At 40.7% G+C, this 16339-nt stretch overlaps 1 protein-coding gene across 1 annotated transcript in view; it reads left to right on the top strand.

Annotated features, from left to right (window-relative positions):
* Positions 1-12346: 12346 nt before the first annotated feature.
* Positions 12347-16339, top strand: part of ADAM17 (ADAM metallopeptidase domain 17) — a 35457-nt gene continuing 31464 nt past the window's right edge. Inside the window, exon 1 of the mRNA XM_082277275.1 lies at positions 12347-12541. Coding sequence (XP_082133401.1) covers positions 12445-12541 — 97 coding nt within the window. The 5' untranslated portion in view covers positions 12347-12444. The remainder of the gene's footprint in view (positions 12542-16339) is intronic.

Below are 16339 nucleotides of genomic sequence, written 5' to 3'. Positions count from 1 at the left end.
CTTCTGCATGATCCAATTTCTTTTTACCTTCACAAGTTGGGCTTAAGGGTAAAAAAAAATTTAAGCATCAAAAGGCAAATCTTGTTTACAGTCCTCCCGTGCTTTATTATGTGGGAGGCTGTTTCTGTACTGTTCCAGAATGAAATGTCCTGGTAGTGATGCCTGTAATCAAGGAAACAGGAGAATATGGGATTAATGCAAGAAACAAGATGAGCTGGTAATTAACCACAGAAAATTACTTCACTAAAGAAGTTTTACTTATTAAACGGAAACAATCTAGAGCAAGACTCCTGTTACTTTGAAGTGAGAAGTGGATTTGGAATCCTCTCTTTAAAATTAAAACCTAAAAGATGCACCATATTCATGAGAAGTAAAAGGTGGGAAAATAATAAGTAATACACCAAGTAGTTTCAGTTGTGCTAGTGTGTGTGTACTGAAACATATATTTTATTTATAAGTATTTTGTTATATATATATTGTTTGTGTAGATATGTGTATTTATTTATGAGATTTGACCATGTCTGCTTGCAGAGGACTGATGCATTTGATGTTGGAAATTAGTTATAACCAGATGCTAACAACTTTTGGTTACTAAGGGCCTAGGCTGACCCCATGCCAGTAACCACACATCATTAGCTGTAACTTTGCAGTCCTGTGAGCCACTCCTGCCTTTGCATAACTCAGATTTCCGAATTCAAACAGGGACAGAAAATGTTGCTAAAATTTTGTACTAAATACATTACTTTAATTATGGTGTCTTGGGTGAAGACTATTTAGAAACCACATTTAACGGTAATTACTGGTCATGTTGTCTGGGAAAAGCATAAATAAAAGTTGAAATCCTTAGAGATAAACTTCTCTTTTCTGGCTGTTCTTGTATACAGGTAAGAACAGCCAGTTTACTCATTAATTCAATTTAACTTTTCAAATAGCTCATTTGAACATGGTTTAAGTTATGGTAGGGAATACTAGAAGTTTGCACAGTAAAACAGCACTATAAAAGCAATAAACTCATACAAAATAAAAAAAAACTGCTCAGGTTTACTTACTGCCATATATGCAGTATCTTTGCATTAATAGGAGCAAGACAAGTAATACACATTTAAAGATCTTACAAAACATCTCCTCATACTTGAACTGTTTTTCTACATTGCATAAATCGCACACACACATTTACAAAGTACAGCTGTTTGTTTATGGCTTCATACTTTACTGATTATGACTTTTTATAGCTTAACATCACGCCTGCATTGCTCTTATCATTACACAATGCTGTCAGCCACTAACAAGGCAAATATTTTAATAAAAGCAGCTTAGTTTCAATAATGCTTTAGAGTCATAAAAGCAGTAAGGCTGGAAGGGACCTATGGAAATCACATGGTTCACATCTCCTCTCAGAGCAGGTCTAACTTCAAAGTTACAGGTTCCTCAGGGCCTTGTCTTTCAAACACACATAATGCTAAATCATCCCACTACTCTACACAGCATTAAAAACATTAATGCAGTCAGTTGTTCTCATTAATCACTAACAAATACATTAAAGTTATCCTGTGTTAAAACTACCCACTGTACTTATTTCATCATACCTAAACAGCAAGTGTTGCTGGGTTTTTTTTCTCTCAAGCCATTAATTTCTTTTATTTTTATACTATCTTATTTTTGTTTTAGACCCCTTATTGCAAAAGTCATTAAGTGCAAATAGGTTTGTATAGTCAGTGGTGGTGTTTTTATTCTTGGGGAACTACCATTGCATTCTGGAGATTGGGGCTTGGTGAATTACGCTTTAGACTATTGCTTAGATACTCAGAAAAGCCAATAATCTTTATTCTCAAGGGGAAAAGACCTGGATTTGTGTCAGCTGTGGTAAATGAGAAAACCTGTCCAACAGCAGCACACTAAAATTCAACTGGTTTAATTTTGTTCTAATCACTTTAGTGTTGTAAAAGGCCCTGAAAAGTGATGTTTTCTTTAAACTCAGTATAATTACTTCAGAAACAGCAGCAATGCATCCTTGCTTACACTGGCTCCAGCAATGTTTCTCATCAAAACACACAGAAGAACTGACTTTTGACAAAAAGGATGGTTTAATTTGCAGTGGACAGTCTGCTGGTCTTACTGATTCCTACTGGGAAATGAATCCTACAGCAAGGCCTCTGCCAGTACAGCTGGCAGATGCTGGTACAGGCATCTGATCAGCCTGTAATCCTGACAAAGGCACCTAAGCAGGATGACCACTGCTACAAGAGTCCAGAGGTCTTGTGCAGACACGGCTGCCCTTAAACGGAAAATATAAGTGGAGGCCCATGGGATCCCACCACAAGTGTTTGCCTGTGTCTCAATTTTCTCAGTCAGCTGTCTTGGAGGAGTCTTCCAGACAATCCAGAAATCCAACAACTGCAGACCTCAATTCTGCATAACTATTTACACCTTCCACTCCTTTTTTCACCTGTATTTGTGAACACAAATAAATTTTAAAAACCCAACCAGCCAATAAAATAAACTATGAGTGTACCTAAGAAGTCAATGCAATTTAATTACAAACACAAACAAGGATAAACCATATTCAGCATCATTTAACTGGCCAAACTGGAACAGTTTTTGTGAAGCTCAAAGGGAAAAGGAAAGGAGAAGAAGGTATCAAGGAAACAAGAGCAAGAGCAAAAGCACTGATGACACTACAGAGTTTGGGGTTTTATTTCTCTTAAACGTCTTCTTGGTCACCTTATTGACCTCATCTTTCATGGCCCTTTTTATGACCTGTTTCAGGCTCCTTCATTGCCCTGATCCCACGGGTCATCTTTTCTCAGCATCCCAGATAAAGCCAGAAGAGTTACCCAGTGTTGATCTCTGGCAGTAGAGTAAGTTTGATTCAGCTGAAGCCAGGTACCCAAGTAGCAGAGGATCAGAATTAGGCTTTCCCTGCGTGTCTTAGAGATATGAACGGTATCCTTTGAACCACATTCTTGATGATATTTGTCACACATTTCCTCAGCAACTTCAAAAGTGTTTGAGTCCTTTAATTACAGTGCTGTTTACCTACTATCTTAACTAACAGGCATTTGCTCAGAACAGACATTTTCTCAAACGCTCCCTTTATTATCTTTTCCCCCAAGCACAAAAATAATTTACAAAGAGTCATATTAACATCCCTGGTTAAATATAAAGCAGTATTCTTTTGAGAACAAAAATATTAGAAGAGTGATAGCTGAGTATGAGTTTCAGTCCTAGACTTGCAGTAAACTCTGTGCTTGTGCTTTCTGCTTTAGGGACCTTAGAAACTTCTGCCTACTAGTTCTTCACCAGTAACAGTTTGCAGTCGTGTGAGAAACACGAGCTTGGTGTCACTTTTCATAAAGAAAATTACCTAAGATAATAATTTAAAAATGGGTCTAGCACTGTGCTTGTTTTCAGGTTATTTCCCAGTCCTTTTAAATTTGTGCTTTAAGTCAGCAGGTGTATAATAACTATGAACACTTGGCTCTTACACTGCACATCTAATATATATCAATATCCATGTTCTACCACTGGAAAACTGATTCACATGCAGAAAGGTGAGGAGATTTAGATGGAGTCTCTTTAATGGTACCTTAAGTTAGTTACAGTTGAAGTGTTTTGGCCAGTGGTTTCCTTACTGTGGCGCATGAGCCACTGGTATGGACTCTGCAGAATCATATGAAAACATAGTTTTAAGTAGAATTTTAATAACAGGGTACAATAAGTTTTTAGAGTTGACTACACTCCAGTGGTCCAAACTGTTTGGAGATTCCTGACCCAGTCTGACATCTGTGATTACAGAATTACCAAAGTGGTCCCAGCTGCCTTGTGATGGCAGAGCTGTGTTACCAGGGTGATCTAAGCTACAGCCTAGTGAATAACACAGTTGGTGGCAATATTTGCTGACCCAGAGGGCAGGTCTCTCGAGGCTCTTTACTACCACTACACAGAATATACTTCCAACCAAACCACTGCAGGTAGGCCAGGAGAAGGATGAAGAGCCTGCACAGGTGTCGAAGGGAACATGCCTTCTAGCACCAGTGTCCTGCAGCAGAAGTGTCCCTTGGAAGTGCCCTTTTCTTAGTCTTCCTGCTGTGTGTCCTATATCAGATCTGGCTGCTGAGCACATCCCAGAGCAGTGTAATTGGGCAGGGCTGGGGAGTGGCGATTCTATGAGTCACGTTTCAAGCACACAGAACTGAAAGCCCTGCAGTGGAGAGAAATGAGGCACCATGAAAATGAGACATCAAAGGCATATAAATAAGAAGACATATTAAAAAAATTGTTGAAATCTCAGCTGATGGGCAGGTGACTCTTGAATCACACACAGGTCTTAAGCAGTTCAAATGCAGCTCCTTCACCAAAGCTCCATCATGAGGATGGCCAGTCTGGGTCACCTGAACCCTGACTGTTAGATGAAGGGAGCCAGTGGTGCTCCTGAGTCTGACATCAGTAGGCTGTCTACTACATGTGTATCTACCTAACACACATGTAGGCCCATTTTGCAGTGCTACCCCAGATGCAGGCTGCTCATAGAGATTTCCTTTTCTTCTTGGAAACAGGTGGCATGTGTGAATTCTGGTCACATGAAGATTTTGACATAGTGTTCATAGACCCAAGGCATTTGGTGAACTTTTCTTTGCAAAGAAATGATTTAAAAATAAATCCTCTTGGTCTCATTCACATACTCAGGAGAACTATTTTGTCTGAAAGAACTGTGAGGAGTTGGATCCAGATTTCCTGCTCAGTGCAGGCACTTACACCTATTCAGAGTGTGAAGTACTTGCTGGCCTGGAGCAGCAATGCTTCACACTTATGTTGCTCAGATACCAGTGAGTTGACAGGGTCAAAAATAAGTAAGGAGAATGAAACCTCTGAACAGGCTGATCGTTTGTAGACACTAAGGACTACAGCAGCTCAGCAAAAAACTGCCTGCATTCCTCCCATTCTGGGGCAAATGGGTTCATTCAGTCAGTGGCGCAATTCAGGGTAACTGCCCTGTCCTTCTGCTGCAAATTCACCAGGTCACTACACAAGATCCTCTTGTCCTGGTCTTTCCGCTCTGCTGAGGCTTTAAGATGGTGCCCAGAGCAGCATTAAGACCAACACATAACTTCTCATTGTACAGAAGGAGAATCACTGCAACATCCCATCACAGCAATTTTTTCAAGAGCATCTGATTCTGCAAGAGGCTCAGGACTCCAGTTCCCACCGTGGAACTCAAGGAAAATGCAAGGTCTTATTTGGTTGGCTCAGGCATTTGTCTCTTTTCAAGCAACTCTCGATGACACCACATTCACAAGTGTGGTCTACTACAGCTCTAATTAGGAATAGCAAGCAAAGTCTAATGCTACATTCCATGTATTCCATGAATTGCTCGGTGTTTGAGACATTGCCAAAAAAACCCTAGAAGGCACAAATCCATTCCAGCACAGCCTTTTTCTAGCCCACTCTTTTTCTGTTTCTTTGTAATGCAGATGGTACAGAATTCAATACATTAATTTTCCATAGCATGTTGAAGTCTCTGCTTACACTTAAATCCCATACTGCCAACCTAGCTAGCAAGGGAAAAAAACCCAGGAGTACCACCTTTCAACTCCCATGCATGAGAATAAGTCTCACTTGTGAAGCCACCAAATACTGATTTCAGTTTTCCCAAAAGAGTTTCATTTGTCTCTTATAAAGCTTCCCATAAAATTCTAAGCCTAAACAGGGACTGTTCATATGTATATATAGACACAGTACATATACACACACAAATGTAGAACCAAAGCAGTCTGCATAAGGTAGAGTGCCAGCAGATCTTTCCAAACCCAGACATGTGCAAATTTAATCAGTTAAATGTTTGGGGGTGTTTGTTTGTTTGTTTGTTTACTATGGTAAGTGTCCAGTTGTCCAGCTGACAGGTTTTGCTTAGGCTGCTGGAGTGTACTGGCAGTCAGTTCGCTCTGTGTCTCATACACCAAAGTAGTACAGGTGGAGACTGGCCCACATTTATTTACTTTCCACAAGGTCCACATTAGCTGCCTTTACATTAACAATACTCCTGGAATAATGCCTGGTCCTAATGTCTGATCACAAATACTACCCAGAAGAAATATATTTCACCTTGTACTTAGATTCTCTTTTCTTCTATTAAATTTCACATCAAAGAAGCTTTTTCTTAGGAGAGAAAATAGAATCAATAAAAATATCAGATGTCCTCTGAAGAGCAGGAATTGATACCAGAGATGTTAACTTCCACCAGTGTCTGTGACAGCTGTTGTGTGGGTAAGAGAAATCACCAGGATATATGTTAAATCAGCAGGATGTATTTTAGAACCAGAACATAACAAAACCTGGGAATTTGAAATTAGGTCCAGTTCTTTTTTTTCAGGTTGGTTTTTTTTTTTTTTTTTTACTGTAGCCATGAGTGTTACCAAATAATTGCACTGATGAAATTGATTGCATTGATACCAAATAAACAAGGCCAAGAAATGGACCTTTGAGCTTAAAAGGAAGTATGTTGCTCTGTGGCATTCACACATATTTATAAATGTGATCAAGCAGAAGAGAATGTGTCTGTCCATTATACATTGCAAGGTCTTTTCAGGCCAAATTTTGTGAAGTGTGCTCAGTGGAACCTGAAGCCACATGACCTGTTAACATTGATGCTAACAGAACTGTCTAAATTACAAAAAGTGATTTAGGACGAGTTTCAAAACTGCATCTTGCTTCTATTTAAAGCAGTGTCACAGCTCTTGTTCTCTGAACAGGGCTGGTATGCCTGTGAAAGTATGAACCATCTTGCCAGAGTGTATCCACAGATGTCTGTAAAGGTGAGAAAGGCATGTGTCAAACTACCCAGGAAATCATAAAGTGGTTTATATTCATCATCCTGCCATGGAACACTAAGAAACTCTGGAAAGTTGGTGAATCGTAAATATGTATGTCCAGTTGTATGTCCAGTTGTAAGATAGTAGTAAGCTTTAAATATGGGACGGTATTTTCTGTTTCCCTTAAGATCCCTATTAGGACAAAAAAGCGCACCAGTCAGATGGCAGAAGTATCTTCATTATTTATACATAAACATGTGCCACCTTTCCTGAAAACTGGAAAGGAAGAGATGGAAGACTGGCAGCACCATCTCCTGGCAGATAAAAGAAATAGGGACCACTTCGTGTCAAGAGTGTAGGGCCAAGTAATTTCTTTGTGGATTTTAAAAACACTGTAGCAGGAAGTAACTTCACAAGAGTATATTCCCTCCCTAGGAAGATTAACTTTGATACGTTTCAGGAAAGAAAAGCATAAGGTGTTATTATAATTACAGGGAACATATGCTCACAATAATGAAGAACAAATTCAGGTTGCTTCTGCGTTTAAAAAGCTCTCTCATGTTGGTCTCTGCTTTCCTTTGTGATGAAGTAATAGCAGATTTCAAAACTAGCACAGCAGGTAAGTCAGTCCAGTTGCAGCATACTTGTGTAGTCCTGGAAGACCTCAAGAGACCATAGAAGTTCCTCGAAGTCAGAAAATATTGGAATATGTATATTTCATGAGTTGTAGCCAAATTTCTGTCTTGCTGAGTAGGTAGGGGAAATGTTGGGAAATGTACTATTAAGTCATGGATCACTAATGTGGAGTGCTAGTTTGCATATTTTGAAAGTGACAATAGGCCAAACAGTGCTAAGTAAGGGTGAGGCCTTTGAAGTAATGAAACGCTGTATGGGAAAGAAAAACATCTATGGAGATAAAAGAGGAGACTATGATGACTTGGTGAAAGACAGACATGGAAGAGAACAGAGGAGAAAAAAGAGGTAAGGAAGAGAGAAATCACAAAAACTTCAGAACTGGTGTGCCACAGGAGTCCAGACCTCATTTACTAGCAAGAGGGAGAAGACAACCTCAGCAGTCAGGCCAAAGTATACCAGTCTTCTGCCTGTTAACTCCTGCAGACCTGTTCTTGCTGTTAGGTCCGTGTTCCATGGTATGAAACAAACGTGAAGCCCTCCTTGTGCTACATAAACATGGATGATGTTTTGCTGTTGGGTTTTTTCTGTGTTTTGGAGGTTATTGCACATTGAGAAACTCCCAAGTGCTTTTAAAGAATTTTTTTTTTTTTTTTTTTTTTTTTTTTGCAGAGGATCATGAAAGTGGAAGGGACTTATGAACTTATTCATTCCATCCTTCTCCCAAAGTATGAATACTTCTTATAAGTCACCGCACTTCCCAGGACTTCGCCCAACATAGGTTCAAAACCCACACATAATACAGGTTTCAATAATTCCCATGGGAAAATATGCAGCTTTATGAAGCCTACATCTCCCACATGGGTAGGGAGGAGCTCTGCTTATCTCTTTAGCTCAGAACCAAGATCAGGACTTTTTCCTCAGGGGATCATTTACTCTTCAAACATTCATAAACAAAGGTAATCCACCATCTTCCTCCAGGGTGTGCCACAGAATCCACCTTCCTTTCCAAGCAAACTACTAATCTGTATATTTTATGAATCACTCTGAGTAGTGGGTTTACCTCTTTTACCAAACAGTTTTTCTTAAAGAAACCCTTCTTCTGAATAGGGTCAGTTACCCAGCTAGCTGTCACTCCACATATCCAGCTTTTATTATTAACACAGGGAAACACATTCACTGCCTATATATATTAAATTATTTTGGTTTTTTTATTCAATGTGCTGTACTTGTGCTATTCCTCACCAAAATACACTATGTGCTGTTTCCCATTAATTCCTAATCATATCCTATGTATTTACATCCTTGTTTAGTCCCTACTCGTGTCAATAAAATGGCTCAAATTCCTTACTGTGGGAAGGAAAGAACACATTTCTATTAATACTGAGTATCAACACGCTCCAAAAGTGGTCTTGTACTGGACACAAGATGATATATTTGTAACACAAATTAAGATTTAAAAAAAAAATCATCACACTCAGACATGCCATTAAACTAACCTACTGATACCAAATCAATTACTGTTATTAATGTGGAATAAACAATATTGCTAAATCAATGACAATTTTCATAATTACGATATACTGTTATGCTATTATTAAATAGCAATAGTCTGAACACTTTAACAATTCCATTGTGATAGGCTCTGGCAAAGCCCAAATCACAGTTCTATAACTCTAAAAATATGTACTGGCAATCAACTTCTATTATTAAAGTGTCTTGAAGGAACAAGTCAGTGGGAAAATTCAAGTGATAAGAGAAAAAGAAACTTTTTACCTGGATTTCTGTATCTTCCTTCACAAGTTACAAAATACTGAGAGATAGGATAGTCCACCCATTGATTAAAAAATGGACCTGTACTGGGACCTCTGAAGTCCAATATGTGATCTGAAAATTGGGATAAATTGTTCATAGGTAAAACAACACTCTTCCAAAAAGTTCCACCTAAAGTTGATTCTAAGACTTGCAGAAAGACCCTGCAATATTAAATCACATCTGATAAAATGGCAAATGAAAATTGTTTATAAATGCTATATGTAACCTTCACCAAATACTCACAGTGATGAGCACTTGTTTAGTTGTTATTAACCTAAAAAAAGATCTTAGAAAGCTGGTGAAGTATCATCTACCTGAAACTTCAACTCTGTACTCAGTGGAGGTCAAAAATTACGGAAAGTCACTAGAATCAAGACAAGGATAGAGCAAAAGTATTTATTATATACTACAGAACGGCTATACTATATCAAAAAACAAACAAACAAAAAAAAACACTAAAAAACCCCCAAGAACCAAAACCCAAAAGCCAGGAAGATGTTTAGATTACACACAAACATGAAATAATCACACACAAGGGAAGACTAACCAAAATATGACATTTCATTTGGGGAAAAAAAAAAAATCAAAACTATATATCAGAGGGTTATGGTAGATCTCATGACTTACATCAAAGGAAGGAGTCATAAAATGCATAAAACTCAATTATAAATAATTTTCAAGAGAATCTGATATTATTTCAATAATCTTAGTGTACCAGGTGCCAGAAGCTGAAACCCACCAACCAAACTGGCTACAAAAACAGTACTGAGAGATGCTAAAGCCATGGTGGAAAACTCAGGAGACCCTACTGACTCTGTGTTCCTCTGTTGGAACACTTCATCGTTGGCCTTATCTCTGATCTGTTTCAAACTGAGATATTGACTTAAAAAGAAGTTCATGACACAAAACAAATAGTGACTAATTCTCAACAGACACTGTTCACCCAGGAAACTCAATAATTCTAATTGTGCAGTGAAATTCTAACTGTGGTATAAATTCTTGCTTAAAATTTTCTGGGCATCTAAGAAGTGGATTGTATCGAATGTTACATTATTTTTTTTAAATTGTTCTAAGGGAAAGCTGGAGAACTAGTGACCATTAAAAGTGACACCTATTCTGCACAGACTAGTACAACTATAATTATTGCATACGTGGGGAGATGTGATTTACCAGGGAAAGGTCAACAAGGGTTTTGTCAACATAGTTCTTGCCAAGAGAAGTCTTGCCTTACAAACTCAGATTGAAGTCTTTTGAATGTGTCAGCAAGCACTTGGATAAGAGGGATTGCAGAGGTACAGTTTGCTGAGATTTCTGACAGACTTTCAAGACTTTCTTGTCAAAAGTTCTTAAGGAAACTAAACAACCACAGGATAAGAGAGAAGATTCCAGCATGGACTGAAATGCATTTAAAAGACTAACACATAGTCAGTACATGGTCATGTACATAGTACATGGGCAGTTTTCACAATGAAAGGAAGTCACTAATGCACCTTCACATCTCTGTGCTTATTCATAAATAATCGAAGGTGAGGAGTGACAAGACAAAGATTGCTGCAGATATCTTGTTATTCATTAAAGGAGAGAAAAGGTGTGGCTGAGAATTGCAGAAAGACCTTCCTCCATTCAGGGCTCATTCACCCACACTGATGCTCCACCATATGGGGGACACATTGGCTCTGGCACAGGAAACAGAGACCCTCAGGCTCTTCTAAAGCCTCACACAGACCCTCTGTGTCATCTGGAATAGCACTGGACACCCACATGTGGGCAACTGAACAGAGCCCTCAGTGCCTGGCAGGAAAATGACAAATGATCATGAAGACAGATCTAAAGCCATGCACATGGGGAAAAGACAGTCTTACATCACATGTGGAATAATGCTGTCTGAACTGACCACTACACGTCAGGAGTGAGAGCTGAGTAGTTTCATGTTATTTGTAGGACAATGCCAGTTCAGTGGAGATCAACAGCACATTGAATATTCAGAAGCAATATTGACAATAAGGCAGGTAATATTGTTATGCCTTATGTTATAAGGCGTGCTCTTTGGGAACAGTTGAGTCATGGACCCATCACTTACTATTTGTACTAAGTGCCACAATCCTCAGTTGTGCTAAGGAAACTACACAAAACCTTGTAAATCACCGAGTACAGTCACTCACATGGGCTGGGGAGAAGCTGCAAATGCAGCTGTGAGTGGCATCGCTGAGCCTGCAAGACTTGAGAGCATTAGGGTCCTGCCCAGGCAGGTCCACACCCCATGCTGTCCCTGGACAGGGCTGCAGAACTCAGAGCCTTCTCCCTTTCCAGAGGCCTGTTCCCACCCTGGGAAAACCCTGAGGGGGCTGTGGTGAGGATGTCCCAAGAAAGCACATGCCCTCAGCAGGAAGAGCATTGCCAGCAGGTGGGAGGAGGTGATCCTGCCCCTCTGTTCAGCCCTAGTGAGGCACATCTGGAGTTCTGTGTCCAGTTCTGGGCTCCTCAGTGTAAGAGAGACATGGAGCTCCTGAAGCAGGTCCAGCAGAGGCTATAAAGATGATTACAGGACTGGAGCATCTCTCTTACAAGGAAAGGCTGAGAGTTGGGCCTGTTCAGTCACAAGAGATGGCTGAGACGGGACCTCATCAATGTGTTTAACTATCTTAAGGGAAGGTGTCAAGAGAATGGAGCCAGACTCCTCTTGGTGGTGCCAAGCAATAGGAAAAGAGGCAACAGGCAGAAATAGATGCTCAGGAAGTTCCACCTGAACATGAGAAAGAGCTTTATTGTGTGTGACCAAGCACTGAAACAGATTGTCCAGAGGCCGTGTCGTCTCCCTCCCTAAGTATATTCAAGAACCGTCTGGATGCAATCCTGTGCCATGTGGTCTACCATGACCCTGCAGGAGCATGGAGGCTGGAGCAGACGCCCCACTGTAATGCCTCAGGCTCTGCCCCATCCCATGTCTCCATGAGGGCAGCACTGACCGCCCCACGCCCCCACAGCGGAGCCGGTGCCTCCCCTCCGCACCGCCCCCCGCTCAAGATGGCGGCCCCGCCCGTCCCACAATGCCCCGCGCGCAGCTGCCGCGCTTCCGGGTGCGGGCCCAGGAGGGCGGCGGGCTCGGCGCAGCGGGCGGAAGGCGAAGCTGCCTCGAGTGGATGCGAACGAACGGGCGCGCAGTGCCGGAGGAAGCCGCGCCCGGACCATGAGGCTTCGACTGTGGCTGGTCCCGGCCCTGGTGCTGCTGTGGGGGCCGGGCGGGCTGGAGGCGCTGGGGCACTCGCAGCGCCCGCAGCGCTACGGTGAGGGCAGGGCGCGACCACGGCAACCGCGGAGGGGAGGGGAGAGAGAGAAGAAGGAGGGAGAGACCACTGCGACGGGGCGGGGGGGGAGAGGCACGGCACCCCCGCCTCTGGCAGGGGTTAGTGATGGGTGATGTGTGGAGTGGGGTAGAGCACTCTTTTTGCTGAAGGCATCGCTGATGGGCCGTGTTTGGGGTTACTGCTCTCTGCGGGGGGGCAGGGAGACACCATTGTCTTCACTCTCGAAGTCTGCTGAAGAGTTTTCCTCACAGGAGTTTGCGTTCTGTTAAGGCGGGATAATCGCAAAATACGCCGGGTAGGAAGGGACCACAGTGGGTCGTCTGGTCCAGTCTCCATGCTCCTGCAGGGTCATCTTGGATCATATTCCACAGGATTGCATCCAGGCGGTTCTGGACTATCTCCAGTGAGGGAGACTGCACAACCTCACTGGGCAAAATCATATAAATGGCTTCCCTTCACAGTTCTGTCTGGAGAGTCACCAGAGAGCCCGAAGCCATTGGAGCTGAAAGTGACCTCTAGAAAAGCTTGACTGGAGGAGAACCGCTGCTTTATTTAACTTCGGTAAACAGTTTTGCGTCTGAGCTGCTTTGCAATGAAGAAGTTGCAGACTTTTGTTTGATAAGCAAAAGCTTGTCACTGAAATAGCAGATGGGCTCTTGCAAGAGGCAGTGGTCGTGTCTAGCCCTTAAGACCCATTTTTTACACACTTCTTGGATCCTTGTCTTTGCTCCATTTTTTCTCCTCTCTACCGTAGTTCCTCATCACTGGAGCAGCAAAATTTTTGTTTCCTTTAAAAGCTTTGTTTGGCCCCACATGAAAACTCATGTTTTGAAAATCAAAGGTACAAAAATGATTTTGTGATAAGTTCTGTTGGTTTCCTTGAGTCCATCACTATGCAGGGTGAGGATTCAGATGTGATGATGCTGACATTCAAGTTGACAACTGAACTGTCTAAAGACAGTCTCCAAACACTGTTCCAGTGATTAATCAGCTGTACATTCTCACAGAGATATTTGTCCTGCCTCCAGTCGGTGAGGCCAGCAGGGACTGCTCCAAGTCTCCTTTCTTGGCTGAGATCTCTCAGCACAGTTTCTGGCAGGTGTCCAGGGTGCACCTTTGCCCTCTCCTGCACCTGAGGTGGATTTTTGGTTCTGTGCACACCTCAGCAGTTGGTGGCTGCAGGGACCTGGGAAGGATGGGGCTTAGTGGTGGATGCTTCGGGAAGTGTAATAGAAACAAAACAAACACAGCGTGTCCTTTCAACATCAGGCAGGTCAGTGAGGTCCTGAACAGAGGTTGCATCTTGGGCTGTCAGACCTTCATGCCTTTTAAAGGACCTGTCTGCTATGAGTTTGCGCAGTCTTTATCTGACAACTTTTATTTTCTTGGCTCATGTACCACCATGCCTGGACTATGAGCTATTCAATTTTATGAAATACTGCATGGAGGAAAACCTTCTTTCTTCTTTTTCTAAACGTTGACCATTTCTGCTGTCAGAAATCGTCAATATGGAAGAATTCCTGATTTTCTTCACGCCTTTAGTGACTTACATACCTATGTAATTTGTCTCATTTGTACTATCTTTTTTTTTAAGTGAGAAAATATTATTCTATATGATAATTCTTAGTATGAGGAAAGAATCATGACTTTATTGGTCACTTTTTTCTATATATTTTGTGTTGGATTTTTATTTATTTGAGATGTATGATCAGGACTGCAGGACACCATTTGTAATACAAAGGCAGCATAAATTTGTAATGATGAGTGCTTTTGATTTTGTTTCCTTTCTGAGTAGTTTTTATCTTCAATAGTCACTCCAAGCTCTATTTTCTTTGTGGGTTTTGTTGTTTTGTTTTGTTGCTATTTTTTTTTGCTTTGAGTGGTAATAATTATACTGAAATACTTGGCTATGTAAATACAGTGAGGAATTATTTTCCTCATGTGTTATTTTGCACATTCATACCTTGAATTTTATCACATGTTTTGTTTCGTTGTCTAGTAAACTAAATTTACAAAAGTGTTTTGTGAGAGAGCTTGAAAAATCCATGTGTGCTACATTAGCTGCTACTTCTATCCACACTTTACTCCCATACACACACACACACATACATATATATGTATATATATGTATATATATATATATGCTAATACATAGGAGGCACTACTTCCCTAGTATCTTATTTAGCCCTGGGTCTAGTAATTTATACTTTGTTGTTGTTATTATCTGTTTGCCAGGTCAGGACATTGAATGTATTTGTTGATTAGCCCTTAGATGGTACCTGGAGTGGAAATTGGTCCTTTCAGACCCCCTGCTCTAGACCAGTGGCACAGTAGTCCCACACCACAGTTAGTAGTTGACCAGTTCTGTTTTAGCAGTGCTTTTTAACTCTTGGGTTAATACATTCATATCCTGCTGATTTATTGGTCATTTTCTAGACTTACTATAAAGCCTCTTTTCCTGGGTCTCAAACACAGGTCTTTACATATATCCTATCATGATAAGCTTTTGGGGAGCTTTTCAGTCTCCTCTGCAGTGAGTACTAAGGTCAATTACTGCCTTACTTCTTGGTACTGGCCTTTAGCATCCATTCTTGGGGCTGTATTTGCAGCTGATTTGTTTTACAAGCCCTTTTGGTTATTTAGCTGTGTGGTTTCTTCTCTTAAAATAAAAAATATTTCAAGTATTAGCTATATGCTGCTTTTTAAAATACTTTTGCCTCTTTCATTATGGTTTTTATGTTCATCTTTTTGTTGGAGTTCTGTTGTCCTCATCTTACAGCTTGGTTTTCTAAATATCATCTTTTCCTTCTAATAATTTGAGTGTTATTATTTTGAAAGCTCTGTTTAACCACTGCTTAATTTTTGGGAACTGAAATCAGATTTATGATAAGCACTATCCTTAAGGAAGTTTCATGAACTAACATTTTGTGATTTATGTTGAGAACTTCTTGCTTATTACTCTGAGTTCGGTTTTTCAAGGAAGAAAAAAAAATTGTACCATGAAAAAACAATTTGACAAAGAATAGAATAAGTGATAAAAAGATGTGGGTCATTTTCCAGCTTTTTTCATCTGAAGTAATCTTAGGGTGTGGTGCTCCAGGAGTCTAAACTGATCTAAAATGGGACTGCCACAACCTGACCTCAGCTTTCCAATCCCTTCCCCATTCCTTTGAGTGGATTCATGGAATGTGAGCTGTCTGGAAGGTAATCTCTTTTTTTGTTTGGGTTTTTTTCTTTCCTTTTTTTTTGGTGGTTTGGGGTTTTTGTTTGGTTTTGTTTTATTTTCAGTAAAGGGTATGTTTTCTCCTTGTGAAGTTCATTATTGTAGAGCAGCTCACAGTGTGACTGTGTGAGCACCTGCCCCTTTGTTTTTGGGGGTGGAAGTGGTTGTGTTCCAGGTGAGGGATGAAGGCAGGATGGTATGCACCTCAGTTTGTCTTTCGGTATACTCTTTTTAATAATGTTGACATCAGGGATTAATTTCTAGAGAAGTGGAACTCTACGAGTCAGTACAGTGACTGATATTGTAGTTTGGCCCCTGAAAAATTAGTGTCAACTCTTTCAAAATTTTTCTCTTTGTTGTCATTTATCTCTGAAGATATTTTTTTATAGCTATAAAATATTTATGCTGTTTGTCTTGGAGTTCAGACATATCTGGATGGTAACAGAGTTGAATGTACTTGAAAAGAATAACAGTGCAAATATCCAGCTTGGGTACTGAATAGGTGAATAGGTCACTGAATATAACTAAAGAACTGCTTGGATCTGTATTACAGC

The sequence above is a fragment of the Coloeus monedula genome (assembly GCF_965178545.1).
Source record: "Coloeus monedula genome assembly, chromosome: 2".
In the NCBI taxonomy this organism is placed as follows: Eukaryota; Metazoa; Chordata; class Aves; order Passeriformes; family Corvidae; genus Coloeus; species Coloeus monedula.
This window is presented reverse-complemented; position numbering and strand designations above follow the sequence as displayed.